This window comes from Triturus cristatus, chromosome 2_1, assembly GCF_964204655.1.
Source record: "Triturus cristatus chromosome 2_1, aTriCri1.1, whole genome shotgun sequence".
NCBI lineage: Eukaryota > Metazoa > Chordata > Amphibia > Caudata > Salamandridae > Triturus > Triturus cristatus.
Window position 1 is genome coordinate 1192187271 of NC_140581.1, and position 18837 is coordinate 1192206107.

An 18837-nucleotide genomic window follows, 5' to 3' on the forward strand; every position below is an offset into this window, starting at 1 on the left:
ATTTAACTTCTTCGTCAGATGATAACCCATCCAATAGACCAGGGAGTGGCTCAAAGTGAGAATTAAAATCCCCTCCCACAACATAGTATGAGTCACTCGATAGGTCAGTTAGAAAAGTGGAGAGTTCATCTATGGTCGGCGATTCCTTTGCATTCCCCATTGGCCTGGAATATATGTTAATGAACACCAGTTTAACTCGGTTGGGCCATAATAGAGAAATTGCAAGGATGTCCTCAGAGTTGGTCGGCATCAGAGTTGCCACACAACCCAGGTGGGATGCAACCCAAGTAGTGAGTCCGCCAGACGGCCGGCCTTTGCCCTCCCATCTCGCTGGAATGGAGAATGACATGTAGCCCTGATGGCCATATTCCTCTCTGGCCCAGGTCTCCTGGAACATACATATGTCCCCCGACTCGATGTAATTTACCCAGTCCAAGTCTTCCAGTTTGTTAGCGAGGCCAGCGATATTCCAGCAGATTAGTCTCAAAAATCCGGAGATGTTAGGTGCCGGACCAGGAGAATTAAAAAGTGTAATTCCGGGCTCCACCGAAATCGGGGATACTAACGTAGTACTAACAGTAGGGGCCGGTAAATCAAAAGGACTACTGCGGACATTCTCCACCAATGATGTGTCAATCTGAGTTCCAAGGGCGTTGATAACATTATGGGCCAATAAGTTATCCAAAACAGCCAGATTGTTCAGTGGCCCTTCCAATTCAACAGCAGTCGAGGTAGGTAACTTAGGAGAACTGCAAATACCACTATCCACAGCCATTGACTTGTAACTAGAGAGTCAATCAACCCCATCCAAACCATTCAGGCAATTAAAACGATTAAAATGGAAGTAGGGCCTGTCCTGCACTTGAAGATTTGGACGTTGTACATGATCCCTGTATCTATGTCTGTGTTCCACCCTCACCCACTCATCTTGTGTCGGGATGTGGTGCATATGGGTAGGGGGGAAAAAAAAGGATACTGGCATGGTCTGGATAGTAGAGTCCAGTGACCTATTTATTCCTTTACAAATGTGCCGCACAGTGCCCGGGTCCTTAAAGCTTGTCAGGATACAGTCCCCTATTATTGATTTCCTAGTTTTACCTAACCAGGGGACCCTTCTTACCATAATAATCTCATTATTAAAATGGGACGGTAGGGGTCGATTCCAATTCAGCCATTTAATGACCTTATATTTTAGTGATTGGTAATCTTCGTTCTCCCCTAGTCTTAGGCGGGGGACGCCTGCTAGGACCACCGTTAGACTATTAGCCTCTGGCGGCAAGTCTGGTCTCCGTGGACTTGGAGCCGGCCGACCCGGGGAGGGTAGAGAGATACCACCAACTTCTAGATTGCCGTCAATAGTCCCCAAATGGGAACTTTGAGAGGCAGAATTCATTGTCTCTCTGGGCCTATTTGATACATTGCAGCGCGGTGCCTGGTCTAAGACAGCCATTAATGGTTGCAAAGGAGGGGCAGTAGTCGCACTCTGGAGGGAGACTTTGTTGTTACCCTTCGTAATTCCTTTTTTAGTAAGGTTTCCTGCGGAGGGATAAGGTCCCGTGTTATTGGATTGCTTACTAACTAAGGTGTTCAGATTAGTAAGAGCTGTTTCCAATAAAGTGAGCCTACTCTCTACTTTTATCAAACTATCGCTAATGGGCTGTAGAAGAGAACGCAGTAGCGATTCTAAGCTCCCTATAGCTGTAGAAGAGTTAGGTGTATCAGCCACTGGGATGTTTAGAATAGTAGCTCTAGTTGGACTAGAGACCTTTGAGAGAAGAGCAGTGGGGGCAATCTTATTATCCCTCCCAGGCTGGGGTACAAGTGTGTGTTTTTTTCCGAAATCTAGATGCGACGGTTTGGCTTTCCCCCTGCCCCCCGTTGACTTTTTACTACGTTTACTCGGTGGGGGCCTGTGCAACTCTACCTCAACTCTTTGTTTAGGCTTACTTTTCTTGGCTGCATGCGGAGGTGGGGTTTGAGTGACCAGATTAACAGGGGTAGAACAAGTCCCTGAAGGGGTTATATCTAGGAGTTTTCCAGGGGCCAACTCAGGGGAAGTGGGGGTGTCCTGCAATAAGAGAGGGAAGTCCTCAGGGGTCAGAGGTTTTAGGCTAAGTGGGGGCATGCCATCCTCTTGGGTAATGGGATACGGGATGATCTCTGGCAGGGGCGTATTCTTCATTGAATCAATGGAGCGCCGCCGCTCAGCCCTGCGTTTCTCCAATAAATTTTCCTTACCTACATCTTCTTTAGTAGGTTTGAAGTACTTGTCCAACGACCCTGCCTTGCAGCCCCCTTCCTTGGCAGTGGATTTGCACGGTCCTGGAGAGGGCATCCTCCTAGACTCGTTTGCGTTTAAGAGGAAAGGGGCATGGCCCGGCCCGGCCTCCTTCGGCCCCTGACGGCCACAGACGGCCCGCCCTTTGCCCGGGCTTAGCCCGGCGCGTCCCGCGAAGCGGGTCCCTCTGTGGTTTTATGCGCCTCCTGGCGCTTGCTGCACGTCACCACGTCGCGCCGCCGCTGAGGCTGCCGGGAATTGCAGTCCCGGGGCGGCGACGCGGAAGATACTGGTGACCGTTTGACCCTTGGCGGTGGCGGCGATGGCGGCAATGGAGTATCGTGGCAAGGCTCCGCAGGTGAGTTTGTAGTTGGGCTGCTCCCCCCCGCTCCGCCGGTCCCTCTGTGGTTTTATGCGCCTCCTGGCGCTTGCTGCACGTCACCACGTCGCGCCGCCGCTGAGGCTGCCGGGAATTGCAGTCCCGGGGCGGCGACGCGGAAGATACTGGTGACCGTTTGACCCTTGGCGGTGGCGGCGATGGCGGCAATGGAGTATCGTGGCAAGGCTCCGCAGGTGAGTTTGTAGTTGGGCTGCTCCCCCCCGCTCTGCCGGTCCCTCTGTGGTTTTATGCGCCTCCTGGCGCTTGCTGCACGTCACCACGTCGCGCCGCCGCTGAGGCTGCCGGGAATTGCAGTCCCGGGGCGGCGACGCGGAAGATACTGGTGACCGTTTGACCCTTGGCGGTGGCGGCAATGGAGTATCGTGGCAAGGCTCCGCAGGTGAGTTTGTAGTTGGGCTGCTCCCCTAAACTATAATCAGGCTATTAACCTTCATAAAATATTCGAACGTGTAGTGTGATAACAGTAGAGCACGGGCAAAGTCATGTAGGCGCATTGCCTGCTAGCAATATTTAAGTTTTGATGGGACAGTGTTTAAGAAAACTAGTAAAAATCCATCTCCCTACCTAAACCAAACACTGCAATACTTTTTGAGGAGCGATTACTTGCTGATGCACCGAGGTGGTGCTGAGTATTTAAGACACAGTTGTATATCAGCGCACTGCAGGTGATAACACGTTCCCCCACTAAGTTTTCACTCGATCATCATTAACGGCATTCCTTAATGTAGAGGAAAAAGCACTCATATGTCTACATGACATCTCACCTTAACAGTAGGTACACTACTGCAGCAATGAACGAAATACTAAGAACAACAGTCACCAGCACTTGATCACTTATGCCTTCGATAAATGACTCCTCGTTTAGTTTCAAACTTCGAACTTCTTCATGATGTTCTGCCATTCCAGGCTTCAAACATCAAGCTCTAAAAACAAAGAAAGCAAATAATAATCAGAAATAAAAGTAAGCTGAAATATAATAAAAGCACAACAAATGGGACAATCATCAAGTAGCAGTGACTGCATATATTACCCTTACGTTGCTATTCTGAATAGGTGAGTAACTGATGTTTTAATAGTCTGAGCATTTCTTGATGATAGAAGGACACTGAGGTCCTTTTGCACACAATACAGTTAAAAATAAACAGCATATTAGCAAAACTGTTATCAATGCAATGTCATACAAAAGACATAACTACCCAAGACTTACAGACGTACACGTAAACTAAGCGTTTTTTATTACAGCAAGGCTCATGTGATACTTCTGTCTTTGCATTTATTAAGAAGATAACGTATTCATTTGGGATTACAAATCCAGGGTATATTTAAATATATTCGAGCTAGATTTCTGGGAAGCTTGCTAGGTACTACAATGAACTAAGTCTTGTCCTAAATCTGCAAACTAAATATGCACGGTTTGTTCTGAACAGAAGTGAATATCAATTGTAAAGCAGAAAGAACGGCTAAAAGGGGCTCTGAGGAAGATTTACTAAATAGGTTAATTAAATGAATTGTAAATTATGGTAGATATGGTTTAGCAGCAATATCTTTCTTTAAAGCTTGGTGGATTGGCGTGAAGACAGTGGTTTCAATTTGGAAAGTATTTCCGCAATCTAAATATTCCACTGACTTAAGTTAATATGCAAATGCACTACCTTCGAAAATTACTGCTTTCTTTTGAAATCAAAGTAAGAGCCAGTGCAGGGTTTATTAGGGCCAGATCCAGCACGGAAAAAGGCTCAGTCTTTCTACCGCAGTCAGTCATGTGGGATTGTGTTTCAGTAAAATACTTTTAGTACAAGGGATATGTTAGCATCCCTGTTTATGGGCCTTTGGGTAAGCCATCTCCTTCAGTTTCGATTAACAACTTAAATAATTTTGAGTAAAAGGCACATTCCACACAATGAATCTGTGAAGAGAAGCAGTGGTGGATGTCACCATCATTACTCCCGAAACTACTCCAAAACAGACCACTGGGTCGGCTCTGTCAGCTTCAATTTGTTGACTAGCCCGCCTCTAATTTTCTTTGCTGCAGTGCCAAGCTCTTCGATGAGCTCTTTATCTGGGAAGCACTCATGTAAAGGCGCGTGACACTTTACCTTCCAGGATCCCGGCTACACCGGTTCTAGCCTAGGAGGTTGCTCCTCGCTATATGCTTTCGTGCAGTTCTGACTTCTCCACAGCGGTCTATTTTCCTAGCCCCTGCTCCTCGCGGACAGGAGTGTCTGTCTGCTGTCTGCTTCCCTCGGAATAATCAGACAGTGCAGCAGCACACCGAGCCAAGCTGCTTTTCCCGTTCACCAGCCTCTTGCGTTTGTCTTTACTTTTAGGGTGGCCGGCCTGGGACGTGGATGTTACGTTATAGCATTTCCTTCAACCATTCCTCCGCGGGCATCTGAATAAAGAATCGCTCTTAAGCAACCAACGATCGGCTGAATAAACACTTGCAGTGTATTATTGTCCGACACCTAACAATGGAAATATTGTGGCAGCGATGGCCATTTATAAGGTGGCAGGCCGAATAGACATTTTTTTGTTTACCAACTCAATACCTTGTTCCATACCTACAACGTAACCTATAATGAAGAGAAACGCATCACTGCAGGAGGATGGTGAGCACTAAATGGCTCTGCGTGCAGCTGCTCTGGTCTGATGTTCCGAGGTAGGCGGGCTTCAGCCATTCCTGTCAGTTGAGTGGCAGGTGCTGGGAAATGCGCTGTGTTACAAGAGGAGGGCTGAACCTCGGGGAGCCTATGGCGAGGGAGAAGTCCTCCCAATACCGGAAGAGTCCGAACTCGGCTGTAAAACGCCTCTTGGGACAGAGTCGGTGCTCGCTGAGGATTCTGGCAAGTACAGTGTCATGCGCCGTTACGTGAGAGACTCTCGGACCCACGCAGCTCCTCGGAGAGCCTACACCTGCAGAATAAACATATCTCGAGCGGAATATGAGGATGGGCAGAGCATCACATTTGTTGTGTAACATTGCTTTGAGGAAGAGTCTGGATAAAGTGGTTAAAAGTCAATAGCATTAGATGCAAGGGTGAGAGCTGTGCACTTTTTGGCTCAGTGTTATATTACGTCCGCTGCATCTACTGTTGTTGCAGGGCATGGGGCCCGGAATTCATTACAATATGACACTGCTGTCAGGGTCGGGCTACTAATAAGCAGAAGGGAATTTTGCGGCCGCAGAGTTTTCTGCATAATTATGTATTTTCAGTGTATGTATAAAAAAGGGCCCCCTGTAAATGTTAGGTGCTCCTAGAACAGGGAAATAACTCATAAAGAAACAACATTCCTAGGCAACAATTAGCTTAAATTTGCAAGTCTGAATTGACACAAGAAGCTAATAGAATTGAATCGGTGTACTCTCAAAGAGATAAAATTATAAATCGTTTTATTTGTAGCAAGTAAAAAATAGATGTATTAATGTCTAATCTAGCAATGTATACATAAATATAGTGAAGACAGGTCATAGATAACATAAATGGCAAGACCTAGACAAATCATAATGACAAGTGATGGTACAGAAAATCAACACATTACAATATATACAATACAACAAACGGTGGCTCGAAAAACAATTTATGATGTTATTTTCAGTACGATGTAATTTACAAAAAAATTAATGTGTTGATTTTCTGTACCATCACTTGTCATTATGATTTGTTACTTGATACAAATGCAAATAAAATTATTTATAATTGTATCTCTTTGAGAGTACACCGATTCAATTCTATCAGCCAATTATATATTTTCCACATGTGATACATAATCTGTAGATTTCAACAAAAAAGAAGGTTTTGAACTGAGCAAGCTACACTCCGTCGTTTGCATATGCATATACTAGTATCCTGCTTAATACACATTAATCAGCTGCGAGGCTGCAGGTACTCAAAAACATTCCAATTAGTAGACTTTACATTCAGGCCCCTTACATCTTATGGCTCCGGTGCCACTACACTGGCTGCACAATTGATACCGGCGACTCCGATTTATACCACTTTTTAAGCATGAACGCCGACTCCCTGGACACGATGTCCAGTCAGGGGAGTGTCGACTGCAACCTGCCTTAGGTCTGAGCATGGAGAGGCGACTTGAAAAGAAGCAGGGAGGTAGGTTGTCGATGAGCTCCTTTATTTCTGTCCAGCAACACAGTTCCCCCGGCAGCAACTGCCGTCCCAATCCGTTCCACATTCCCTGCACGGAACCTACATTCCAGGTTCCGTGCAGAGAACGCCAGAACACAATACTAGAACACCCAACACACCCCCCTCCCTTCACAAAAAAAAAAAAAACCACACACCCTTAAATACATAAACCATAACAACCCACAAGAAAGTGCATTTATTACAAAACACAGAAAATCAAAATCTAACATAATCCTGTAACTTAACAGGAGATGACCTAGCTCTGGAAGGAAGAAACCTGGTCTTCATGAGACCCTGTTGAGGAACAAGGTTACTTCCCAACGTGCGATCCCTAGAATTGACAATGCTGGGAGCTGGAATTGCACTATGAGTATTTACACCAAATTTGCTTCTTACAAACTCCACTTTAGGTTTAGGCACAACTGCAACAGCAGACTTATTCCAGACTTTCCCATTCTCCAGAACAACCACATGATCTCTCACTTTACTAACCTTAACAGGAGCAGAAAAACGAGAGAAACCCTTACGAACAATAACTGGTTTCTTGATCCTTACCCAATCGCCCTCACACACAGAAGACTGCCTGGGACAAATGGAACCATACTTGGCTTGAGTAGCAGCTCTAACATCAGCCACAACCCCTAGCCTTAGTGGATCTAGTACTTTCCTAAGCATCCAATCTTTGTTGAGTTTGGAACCCGCAACCCTCCCCCTTAACAATGAAAATGGAGACATTCCAGTACTACAATGTGGAGTAGTTCTCATTGCCCAAAGCACATCCGAAATCACACCCTTCCAATCAAGGCCATTTATGGAGGCCAACTGTAGCTGCTCCTTGATGACACGATTAAAACGCTCAACCAAGCCATTACTGCGTGGATGGTAAAGGGAGGTAAGTGTGTGTTTGATGCCATGCTTGCTCAAGAAACTTTGCATCTCAGTAGACACCAACTGCGTACCATTGTCTGTCACCAACTCTTCTGGAAATCCCTCCCGAAGGAAAACCTCCAACAAAAATTTAATAACCACACTAGAGTTGATACCATCCACAAATTTAACCTCTGGCCACTTGGACATATAGTCAATCAAAACTAACACGTATTTGGGAGAAGCCCCCAAACCACTGAATGGACCAGCCACATCAAAAGCCAATTTAAACCATGGTGTCTCCTTGACTACAACGGGGCTGACAGAGGACGGACACGTTACCTGAGATTTGTCTCTCAGCACGCACGCACCACAATCCCTGACACAATGCTCGATGGACCTATCAACACCCGGCCACCAAAAATCTTTCCTCACCCTCCGCTTCATAGCTCGAATGCCCAAATGACCTTCATGGGCAAGGTCTAAAACTTTCTTCCGTAATGACAAGGGAACAACCAGCAACCCACCCCTGCGCAAAATCCCATCAACCAGAGACAACTCATCACTAATTCTTGAATAAGGAATTAGCTCCGAAGGAATATTAGTATTGTTTGGCCAACCGTGAATTACCAAATCAATTACCCTACCAAGCTCAACATCCTCAGAAATGGCCAGTTTCCAATCAACTTCTGATAAAGCAGCTCCCGTACCAGCTACAGTGCCAACCGCACACACCATCTCCAAAAGATCATTTGCAGGTTCAACAACATCTTCAAGAATAGGCAACCTTGACAAACAGTCAGCCACACAATTTTTCACACCAGCAACATACTCCAGATGATAATTGAACTCATTTAGTCTGTACTGCCACTTAGCAATGCGAGGCGTCGCCCTACCACCACCCTTCGTGGTAAACAAATCCACCAAAGGCTTATGATCAGTCCTGAGAACAAAACCATTTCCCCACAAGAAATTCCGAAAATACTGTACACCCCACCATAACGCTAATGCTTCCTTTTCAATGGTAGAATAGGTTGCTTCAGCGCCGCGAAGTGTCCTGGAAGCAAAAGCAATAATTTCTTCCCTATTGTCCGACCTCTTTTGCATCAAAACAGCACCAAGACCAACATTACTAGCATCGGTGGTGACAATGCATTGGTCATTGATGTTGAAAAGTTTAAGTGGCTGCGCCTGTACAATGGCCTCTTTGAGTGACTTGAAATCAGATGCACACTGAGCAGACCAGACATACTTCGTATTCTTCTTGAGAAGACCACGCAGACATACCGTTCTATCAGAAAAGTTGGCTACGAATTTCGCATAATACTCAACTAGCCCTAGAAAAGAGCGTAATTGATCCTTGTTTACAGGCTCAGGTGCATCCTTAATGGCATCCAGTAACTTCATTTTTGGTTCTACCCCCTTAGCGGAAATGTGGTGACCAAGGTAATCCACCCCCTCTTGAAGAAATCTGCATTTATCTCTTCTTAACGTCAACCCACTAGACTTGACTATATCTAATACATGCATGACCCTAGCATCGTGCTCCTGTATGGTCTTTCCGTGAATAAGGATGTCGTCCTGGAAGAACACCACCCCCGCAGTGTTTTTGAACAAGTTACCCATGAGACGTTGGAACACTGCAGAAGCTGATGCCAAACCAAACGGCATACGTAAATAGCGGAAAGCACCATCAGGAGTCACAAATGATGTAAGATGTCTGGAGTCCTTGCACAATTCAACTTGATGGTACGCAGAAGATATATCAAGGGAAGAAAAATACTTTGCACCCTCTAAGGTTGACAACATCTCATTAATGTTCGGTAGAGGTTGGCGGTCCACCCAGATACAAGCATTCAAATCGCGCAAGTCTACACACATCCTGAGGGACTTATCGGCTTTGCGCGCTAAAACTATGGGTGACAACCATTCAGACCCTTCAATTGCTTCAATCACCCCCAACCTGCGTAACCGTTCCAATTCAAGTCTCAATTCGCTACGCATGCTAAGCGGTACTTTCCGTACCTTGTGCGCCACAGCCTTAGCACCTTCCTTAAGAACAATGCGGTGTTGAAAACCTTTTAGTTTGCCCAAATTTCCATTAAAAACCTCAGGATATTTTTTGATCCAGTCATTCTCAACACACACATCAGTTGTAATAGTGTGCACAGGAGCAACCTCCGACAGACTAGCATAATATTGTTTAGCTTCCCGTTTGGATAGAACCATGTCAGCATGATTTGGATCAAGGATGATTCCAAGTTCACCTTGTTCATCCCAACCTAGCAAATTTGCACCCTCTTCCACGATGAATATAATGCCAACCACACAATCACCCTTGAATTCTAAGTTCCCCTTAAATTTGCCTAACACCTTTACTCTTTTGCCACCATAAGCAAAAATCTTTATACCGGAGTGAGCTATTGGAATGTCACCCAAACCTTTAAAATCCTTTACATTAATGAGGGTAAAAGGGGAACCAGAATCGGCAAGAAACTTCATGCCTTTTCCATTCACGTTAATAGTGCACACAGGACTTTTCCTTCTACGTCCCTCCCCGATGGAAGCTATTTCTACAACCCCATCTTCAATCGTAGCTGACGAAGATAACATTAATAGTTCATAACATTCATCATCTTCATACACGCAGCTCTCTTCAATGGCCCTCACAGTGCGTGGGGGTACCCTCTGGGGTAGAGTTGCTTTGCACATACGTGCTAAGTGTCCCTTCTTCCCACACTTGAAGCAAGTCTGATTTATGGCATAACAAAATTTAAAATTTCCCAGATGAGAAGTGCTACCACAACGATAACATGAAGGATGTTGCTCAACTCTCGCTTTCTGAGAATTAGGTACGGATGGTGGCCGGGAAACATTTCTGTTAGTACTGTTAGTACTGTTAGTGACTGATTTAACGGGAGCTTTCGTGGTAACTAGCTTGACTTCAGATGCCGATGTAGGTTCAGATGTTGATACAGGTGTATTTAACTCCTTCATGCACAGTTGCGAATGTTCAACACTTTTAGCTAAAATAAGAGCAGTCTCTAGGTCAGGATCATCAGAAGATAGGAGTTTCTGCTGAACTTTCTTATCGCATGTGCGTTCAATGAGTTGATCGCGAATTATTTCATCACGAAATTCCCTATAATTACACTTGACGGCCAAAATTCTAAGAGCAGCAACAAAGTCATCAATAGATTCACCAGGCATCTGTGCGCGCTGCAAAAACTTGTGCCGTTCTAAAACTACGTTGCGCTTGGGATTAAATCTTTTGTCGAGGGTTTTTACTAATGAGGCATAGTCATCAACAATTAGAGAATCACCATCTTCACCTCCGCTGGTGCACGTCCACACCGACTCCAAAGGTAAGGTTTGCAAAATTGACCTGGCCTCAGCACCTACATTGTACATAAGTAAGGCCTTCTTTTTTTTAGATGTGAAAGTATCACCATCAATTGCCTCCAGATAAGCCTCAAAAGTGGCCTTCCATTGTTGCCATAGCATAGGAGGGGGACCAGGTAACTGTAGAAAAGGAGGTGGAGCAGCAATGTTGTCCATTGTTAATCTAGCGTGGGTGAGTTGCTGCCACTAAAGATTAAACACTCACTTGCAATTAACAGCTTTGAATCTTCCTGCAATTATTAAGAGTGTCTTTAAAACGTTGAATAATGTCTTATTTACTAGAAACTGCTTTCATGAGTACATAGCCATTCATTTCTACCAGCGTACTGTATTTCCAGTCTTTATTGTTGAAGAAGGCACTTCAAGGCGACATCCCCTTAGCAACACGAGCAGATAGATGTAAGCGCAAAAACGCTTTAACGCTAAAACAGTCTTGCAGCCTGTGACCGAAGCGCAACGGTTGCCAAGGAGACAGTAAACACGGAGTGGAAAGCACGCGATGACGCTCGCGCTGACGCCGCGCGTCGATCTACGCGCCGAAGGAAGCACAAAGAAGAACAGGAAACGGCGAGAAAGTCAAAAAACGTCTCACCCCTAAAGATCGCTGGCAGAGAAGCAACAGATGAAGATTCCGGGTCCGCGATCCCAACGAAGTCCAATACTTCGTGTGTGCCACACCAACGGAAATCACAGCATGAGCATGGCAGGATCACGGAATCCACATGGAGGAAGACTGGATGCTGGACCAGCCCGTCGCCAATGAAAAGAAGCAGGGAGGTAGGTTGTCGATGAGCTCCTTTATTTCTGTCCAGCAACACAGTTCCCCCGGCAGCAACTGCCGTCCCAATCCGTTCCACATTCCCTGCACGGAACCTACATTCCAGGTTCCGTGCAGAGAACGCCAGAACACAATACTAGAACACCCAACACGACTGTTCTGAGAAGTACATGCATTACTCACCGATTTAATCCTCCTGGCAGCAGTCAGTGATGAGAGAGTAGTTGAGGGAAGGGAGTCACTTTGTGGGGTGGCCTTAATGTACAATGGTGTGTGCATTTGGTGGGTCCGTGGACTCAATTATGTATCAGGCAGCACTGTAGGAGGGAGAGCCAAAGACTCAGCACACTGCTCCCTGCCCGGGCAACACACTATCGTGCAGCAAAGAAGATGATAAAGCAGACTTGCTACTCCGGCCTGGTTAACTGGTTCCTTCCTTTATGTGGAGCCAGGATCCGTTCATCTGCTCAGCACAACAGCAAACTCAGAATCTAACTGTCTGCCAATGCCCACCATTCCACTTATGCTGTCCTGGTGCAGAAGTGGAATAGTGAGCATACCCCATAATTAAACACCACGCCATACTATTCCACCACACAAAATGCCATTCCACATAATTACATCCCACATAATTCCAGTACACTTAATACCACATAATGATCTCAAGAACTTCCGGCCCATCTCCCTGCTCCCGTTCCCGGCGAAGGTCATCGAGAAGACCGTCAACAAACAACTGACCCGTTACCTCGAGGAAAACGGCATCCTGGACCCGTCCCAGTCTGAGTTCCGCAGCAACCACAGCACCGAAACCGCCCTCATCACTGCCACTGATGACATCAGGACCCTGCTAGACAACGGAGAAACCGCGGTCCTCATCCTCCTGGACCTGTCAGCCGCCTTCAACACGGTCTGCCACCGCACACTACGCACATGCCTCCACGACGCTGGGATCCAAGAGAAGGCCCTGGACTGGACCATCTCCTTCCTCTCCGGCAGAACACAGAGCGTCCGCCTCCCCCCCTTCCGCTCCGAAGCCACCAAGATCATCTGCGGCGTACCACAGGTCTCATCCCTCAGCCCAACGCTTTTTAACATCTACATGGCACCGCTCGCCCACGTCGCCCGAAAGCACGACCTCAACATCATCTACACCAGTGACACAAAGCTGATCCTCTCCCTCACAAAGGACCCCCACACCGCCAAAACCAACCTCCACGAAGGAATGAAGGCCGTCGCCGAATGGATGAGGAACAGCCGGCTGAAGCTGAACTCAGACAAGACGGAGGTCCTCATCCTCAGATCCACCCCCTCGGCCTGGGACGACTACTGGTGGCCGACCGCACTGGGAACAGCTCCAACACCCACTGACCACGCATGCAACATAAGGGTCATCCTCTACTCCACCCTCTCCATGACTAAGCAGGTCAACGCCATCTCTTCCTCGTGCTTCAACACCCTCTGCATGCTCCGCAAGATCTACAAGTGGATCCCCACCTTTACGAGAAGAAGGTCACCCAGGCCTTCGTCAGCAACAGGTTGGACTACGGAAACGTCCTCTACGCAGGAGCCTCGACCAAACTCCTGAAACGGCTTCAACGCATCTAGAACGCCTCTGCACGCCTGATCCTCGACATCCCTCGCCACAGCCACATCACACCCCACCTGAGAAACCTGCACTGGCTGCCCATCAACAAGAGGATAACCTTCAAGCTCCGCACACAAGGCACTCCACAACACCGGACCAGCGTACCTAAACAGACGACTCAGCTTCTACACCCCCACCCGCCAGCTCTGTTCTGCCGACCTCGCCCTTGCCACAGTTCCCCGCTTCCGAAGAGCGACCTCCGGTGGCAGATCGTTCTCCCACCTCGCCGCCAAGACCTGGAACACCCTCCCCACCCACCTACGGCAGACCCAAGACCTGCTAACCTTCAGAAGACTCCTCAAGACCTGGCTCTTCGAGCAGTAGCAGCATTCCCCACCCCCAGTGCCTTTAGACCCTCACGGGTGAGTAGTGCATTTTATAAATGCTATGATTGATTGATCGATTACTATCTACTTGTTTCCATTACATACTATGCCCTATAATTCCACTACACAAATTCACTCCACATTTTCACCACACACAATTTCACCACTAACAATTCCAAACCATGTATTTCACTCCACACCACATATATCACTTAAATCCAAAACACATGGGTAAAACGTTCTAATTTACAGCACTAATACCTCTAACTCTCAAAATGCAAGACCAATTTCCTTTTCAAATGCTTGTTTTACATTGCCTTCTCCAACCATCACATCTCTGCTAGTGAGGCCTTTAACTCTGCGCTCACTTACAGCACCCTCATTACTCCATATCAGTTCTGGTCTGATGTTGTATATGTCCAAGGTTGTGCCTTAAAGCTCAGTCATCCTCCACCCCAGGAAATATGGAAGTTGGGACCTCTGATGGAGTCAAGGCAGTTACAGGTCGCTCAGTGTTAAGACTCCTGTACGCCCCAGGTCCCCATCCAGCATGAGCACACAAAACACTTCCAGACCCCGTATGTGTTCTGCTGAGACTCTGCCACTAGTTAACAAGCAAATGACAAACAAGATCGGAGTACCCTGCTGAAGGCTAGGCGGAGCAACCAGGTAAGCTATTAATCCTGCCACCAGTCACACTCACTGTATTGGTCCAGAGGGAATTTCAGTTCAGTGTACCCCTTAATCTATTTTCAGACAGCTTGCTTACAGTTGCTACACTAAGATTTCCAGTACCAGATTATTTCCTCCATTTTTACTTCAAGTGAATTTCTACACTAATTTTACCACCCAACACATTGTTTGCCAATATACACAGACTGTTCCAAAGTTAATTTACTTCAACTCCTAGTACCATATTCTGAAAATTCCCGTTTAGAGCGTAGTTCAATCAACTATGGTAGCAAAAACAAAAAACTGTCTGAACCAAAACATAGTGGATGGGCATCAGTTCCCTGGTAATTATTTTGGTAATAGCTTAGATGAAAGCTCAAATAAAATTACATTTATTATTAGGCTATTTTAGGCACAGAGCTCAGGGTATTACAGGAACGCTGCAAAAGGGCTTTGTGTGTCTTACTGACATGGGGTGTGTTATTTTCTGTATAATACTAAGCAATGCAGAGGTCTGGAATTTCCGAGATACAATCGTAAGTAGTTCATCCAGTTGAATTCTTGCTTTGCTTTCTGGAACTTTTACAGGCCACGAAAAATTATAAAAATGTTACCAGACCAGGTCTAGTGACGTAAGTAATCTACTTGACCTAACAATAATGTATTTTACCCATAAACTGGTCTCAAACTGTGAAACCCTAGGCAAATGTTTAATTTCACAGAGCCTGATTTTTCTACATTATCACACACGAGAGCGCCTCCATGTAATTAGGTTTAACATGTCTGCTGTACAAAAACAAATTTCTTTGCTCTTCTTCCTTTTTCTCAGTCCCAACCTTGGTTTACTCGTATAATCACCATTCTATGCTGTTCCTCTTCCCCTCCTACTTTTCCTTCCATGTGTAGGTGAATGGAAATGTTGCTAATCCAAAACAGGTGAAGTAGAATTTGTCAGCCCCGTTCGAGCTGGAGCTAGTAACTATCTCTGAGAGCATTACCCAGTGCTGTAAAGAGATACAACCTGTATAGATAAAGATGCGCACACTTTGTTCAATGACGCATACGCTCCTCGAGACACCCTCTACCTATAAGAGAAGTTCCCACTCCTAAACATACGCACCCAGCGTGCACACATAAAACTACCCTGCACAGACATAGCCCCAGCAAACAGACTCCACCTGCACATACAACAGATGCAAACACACACATATACATTCCAGCGCAGACCCCCCACCCCAAACTCTCAAGCTTCCTAATTCCATGTGTGAGTATTTCATCCAGCTCATTTATTTTCTTTGAATTTGGAGACCTGTAGTCCTAGTTTTAGAATAGGTTAAACAACTAGAACACAAATCCCAGCATGCAATGAAAAAACCTGGACTGGATGATCTTCTCATACATGGAACTGAAAACATGAAAGTTCTTTCATTCCCAGCACAGACACCCACACTCTGCAGATTATATATTACCTACTGGCGGTCGCCAGTAGGTAGTTATAGTTAGGACCACGTTTCCATAGGAAATCCGCAACATTCTATTTTGAATAACTTTTGCGCCGGTTGACGAATCCTCGCAAATTTTTCAAAATAGGTGGGGCGCTACGCTCCGCTCCTACCCTGAAAGTCTCGGGGGGATTCGTCAAGCGGGGGCTGAGATAAAAGGGGGGTCCCAAAACGCGTTTTTCCCATGCATTTTTCCATAGGACCTTTAGACACAGCTACAGCCCGAACGGCTGAACAGAATTACTTGAAATTTGGCAGAGAGGTAGTCCTCAGGTCAAGGAAGTGCCTTTTGTAGGTTTGGTGTAAATCTGTTCAGTAGATTCTGAGAAAATAGCCTTTAAATCAATATATATATCTGAGCCAGCTTACGGTGCGCTTACGGTGCGCTTACCGTACGCGTACAGTGACGTGACATCCAATGCAAAACATATATTTTACCTGTCCCAACGATGCTCTTCATGTGTCCTCCATGTGCGCACGGTGCGCGAAGCGCATCGTGCGTTCATGGCCCATCTAGCGTAACGTGGGCACGCGGTGCGCGAAGCGCACCGTGCGCGCACGGAACGAACTGCGTTAAGTGGGGGCGCACGCCACAAATGGCGTAAAGTAACTTAGCATTTAAAAAACCGTACAAATTCACTGAAAAAACCATAGGTTTCACACACGTTATAGTTAGGAATTAGCATTTAAAAAACCTTGCAAATTCACTGAAAAAACCATAGGTTTCACACATGTTATAGTTAGCTGGACATTTTACTGATAAAAAACCAATGAAATTCCCCCGTTATAGTTACTGTAGGCAACTATAACTCACGCGACCGTAATCCTCTGCTGATGACATATGTGTCTTTATGAAAAAAAAATATTTGTAATATATGTATAGCTAAAATTTAATGGAAGAAGACATGGGCAAATAAGTGTCTAAATACAGTATTAGCATCAGCAGAGGATTACGGTCGCGTGAGTTATAGTTGCCTACAGTAACTATAACGGGGGAATTTCATTGGTTTTTTATCAGTAAAATGTCCAGCTAACTATAACATGTGTGAAACCTATGGTTTTTTCAGTGAATTTGCAAGGTTTTTTAAATGCTAATTCCTAACTATAACGTGTGTGAAACCTATGGTTTTTTCAGTGAATTATCTACTGGCGGTCGCCAGTAGATAGTTATAGTTAGGACCCTGTTTCCATAGGAAATTCGCAACATTCTATTTGGAATAACTTTGGCGCCGGTCAATGAATCCTCGCGAAATTTTCAAAATAGGTGGGGCGCTATGCTCCGCTCCTACCCTAAAAGTCTCGGGGGGATTCGTCAAGCGGGGGCTGAGAAAAAAGGGGGGTCCCAAAACGCGTTTTTCCCATGCATTTTTCCATAGGACCTTTAGACACAGCTACAGCCCGAACGGCTGAACAGAGTTACTTGAAATTTGGCAGAGAGGTAGTCCTCAGGTCAAGGAAGTGCCTTTTGTAGGTCTGGTGTAAATCTGTTCAGTAGTTCCTGAGAAAATAGCATTTAAATCAATATATATATGTGGGCGGAGCCTAACCACACATCTCATCCTGAGATCTGATTGGCTGTCAGCACTTCATCCAAGAAGTGTTGGCAGCCATCTTGGGACCAATATACATGATAGCACCTCATTAAAAAGCATTGCAGTTAATAGAAGATTTTAAGACTTTAGTTACATTATAAATCATTTGTTGATGGTACCATACTCATTTTAGGAATTGTGGTATGTTCTAAGGTGATTTCACCATGTGAAAAAGCCTTCTGCTGGGATATCATGATTGAGAGAAAAATATTTTCTCATGCTTTTACCACAGAGGTTTGGAAGGTGATCTATAAGCTAAACTGAGAGCTTATTTTCTGTAAATTCACATTATCTTTCTCAGTCATGTGAGAATGAAGTCTGACATTCTCAGTAAAACATGTACATCCAACAAGGGCAGAGACTGTCAGTTGATTCCTTTGTGTTCTACTGCAGCTTTCCAGAGTGTTCCAAAGAACTACTAGAGCGCTAACCGTCCTACTTATGATAAATGTATGGCACACCTGAAGCCATCTTGCTTGGATTAAAGTGGTAACTCTTAAAACATTTAATTTAAAAAGGAACAAAATGAGGTGGTTCATTTTTCCATAAAAAGTATGATTAGTGCTGCAGAAAGAAAAATTAGGGCACATTTTGAGTGACTTCTCAAATCCTGGCATGCAGACTGAAACATGCACTTTCAATACCAGCAGCAGTTTTCCATGGTGAGCAGTAGCTTTACTACAGTGATCTAATGAGCAAAAAGAGTGCTAACATTCTGATTTTATGGCAAATGTGTGACACATTTGAATGCCTTCTTGATGGAATCAAAGTAAAAAACTGAAAGTATTTCCTACTGAGGAGACTGCAGTAAATGAGGAAATTAGGAAACTTCATAACAAATAAGTCTCCCAAGATGGCCACCAGAGACAAAAGAGCCCAAATGTAGCCCAAATATCACCCAGATGTAGCCCAAGTATAGCCCAATGACAGAATGTCCAAGAATGTTCTTAAAAACAACTAGAGCACTTACTGTCTTCATTATGACAAAAGTATGGCACACCTGAAGCCATCTTGATTGGAATAAACTGGTAACACTTAAAACATTTAATTTAAAAAGGAACACAATGAGGGGGTTCATTTTGCCATAGAAATTATGATTAATGCTGAAGAAAGAAAATGAGGGCACATTTTGAGTGACTTCTCAAATCCTCTTCTATTTCATTAAAAAATTCTGACATGCAGACTGAAACATGCACTTTTAATACCAGGAGCAGACTTCCATGGTGAACA

General features: G+C 45.3%; 1 protein-coding gene across 3 annotated transcripts in view; it reads right to left on the reverse strand.

The window, feature by feature from the left end:
- Window positions 1-18837, reverse strand: part of LOC146866615 (E3 ubiquitin-protein ligase RNF170-like) — a 557133-nt gene that overhangs the window by 476258 nt on the left and 62038 nt on the right. Inside the window, exons 1-2 of one of the 3 annotated variants that reach the window (XM_085636636.1) lie at window positions 5240-5339; window positions 3443-3601 (exon numbers count right to left, since the gene is read on the reverse strand). In XM_085636636.1, the coding sequence (XP_085492762.1) occupies window positions 3443-3579 (137 nt within the window). In that variant the 5' untranslated portion in view covers window positions 3580-3601; window positions 5240-5339. Of the gene's footprint in view, window positions 1-3442; window positions 3602-4774; window positions 4932-5239; window positions 5340-18837 lie in introns of those variants that run through there. The other 2 variants (XM_085636634.1, XM_085636635.1) reach the window with 2 other exon arrangements.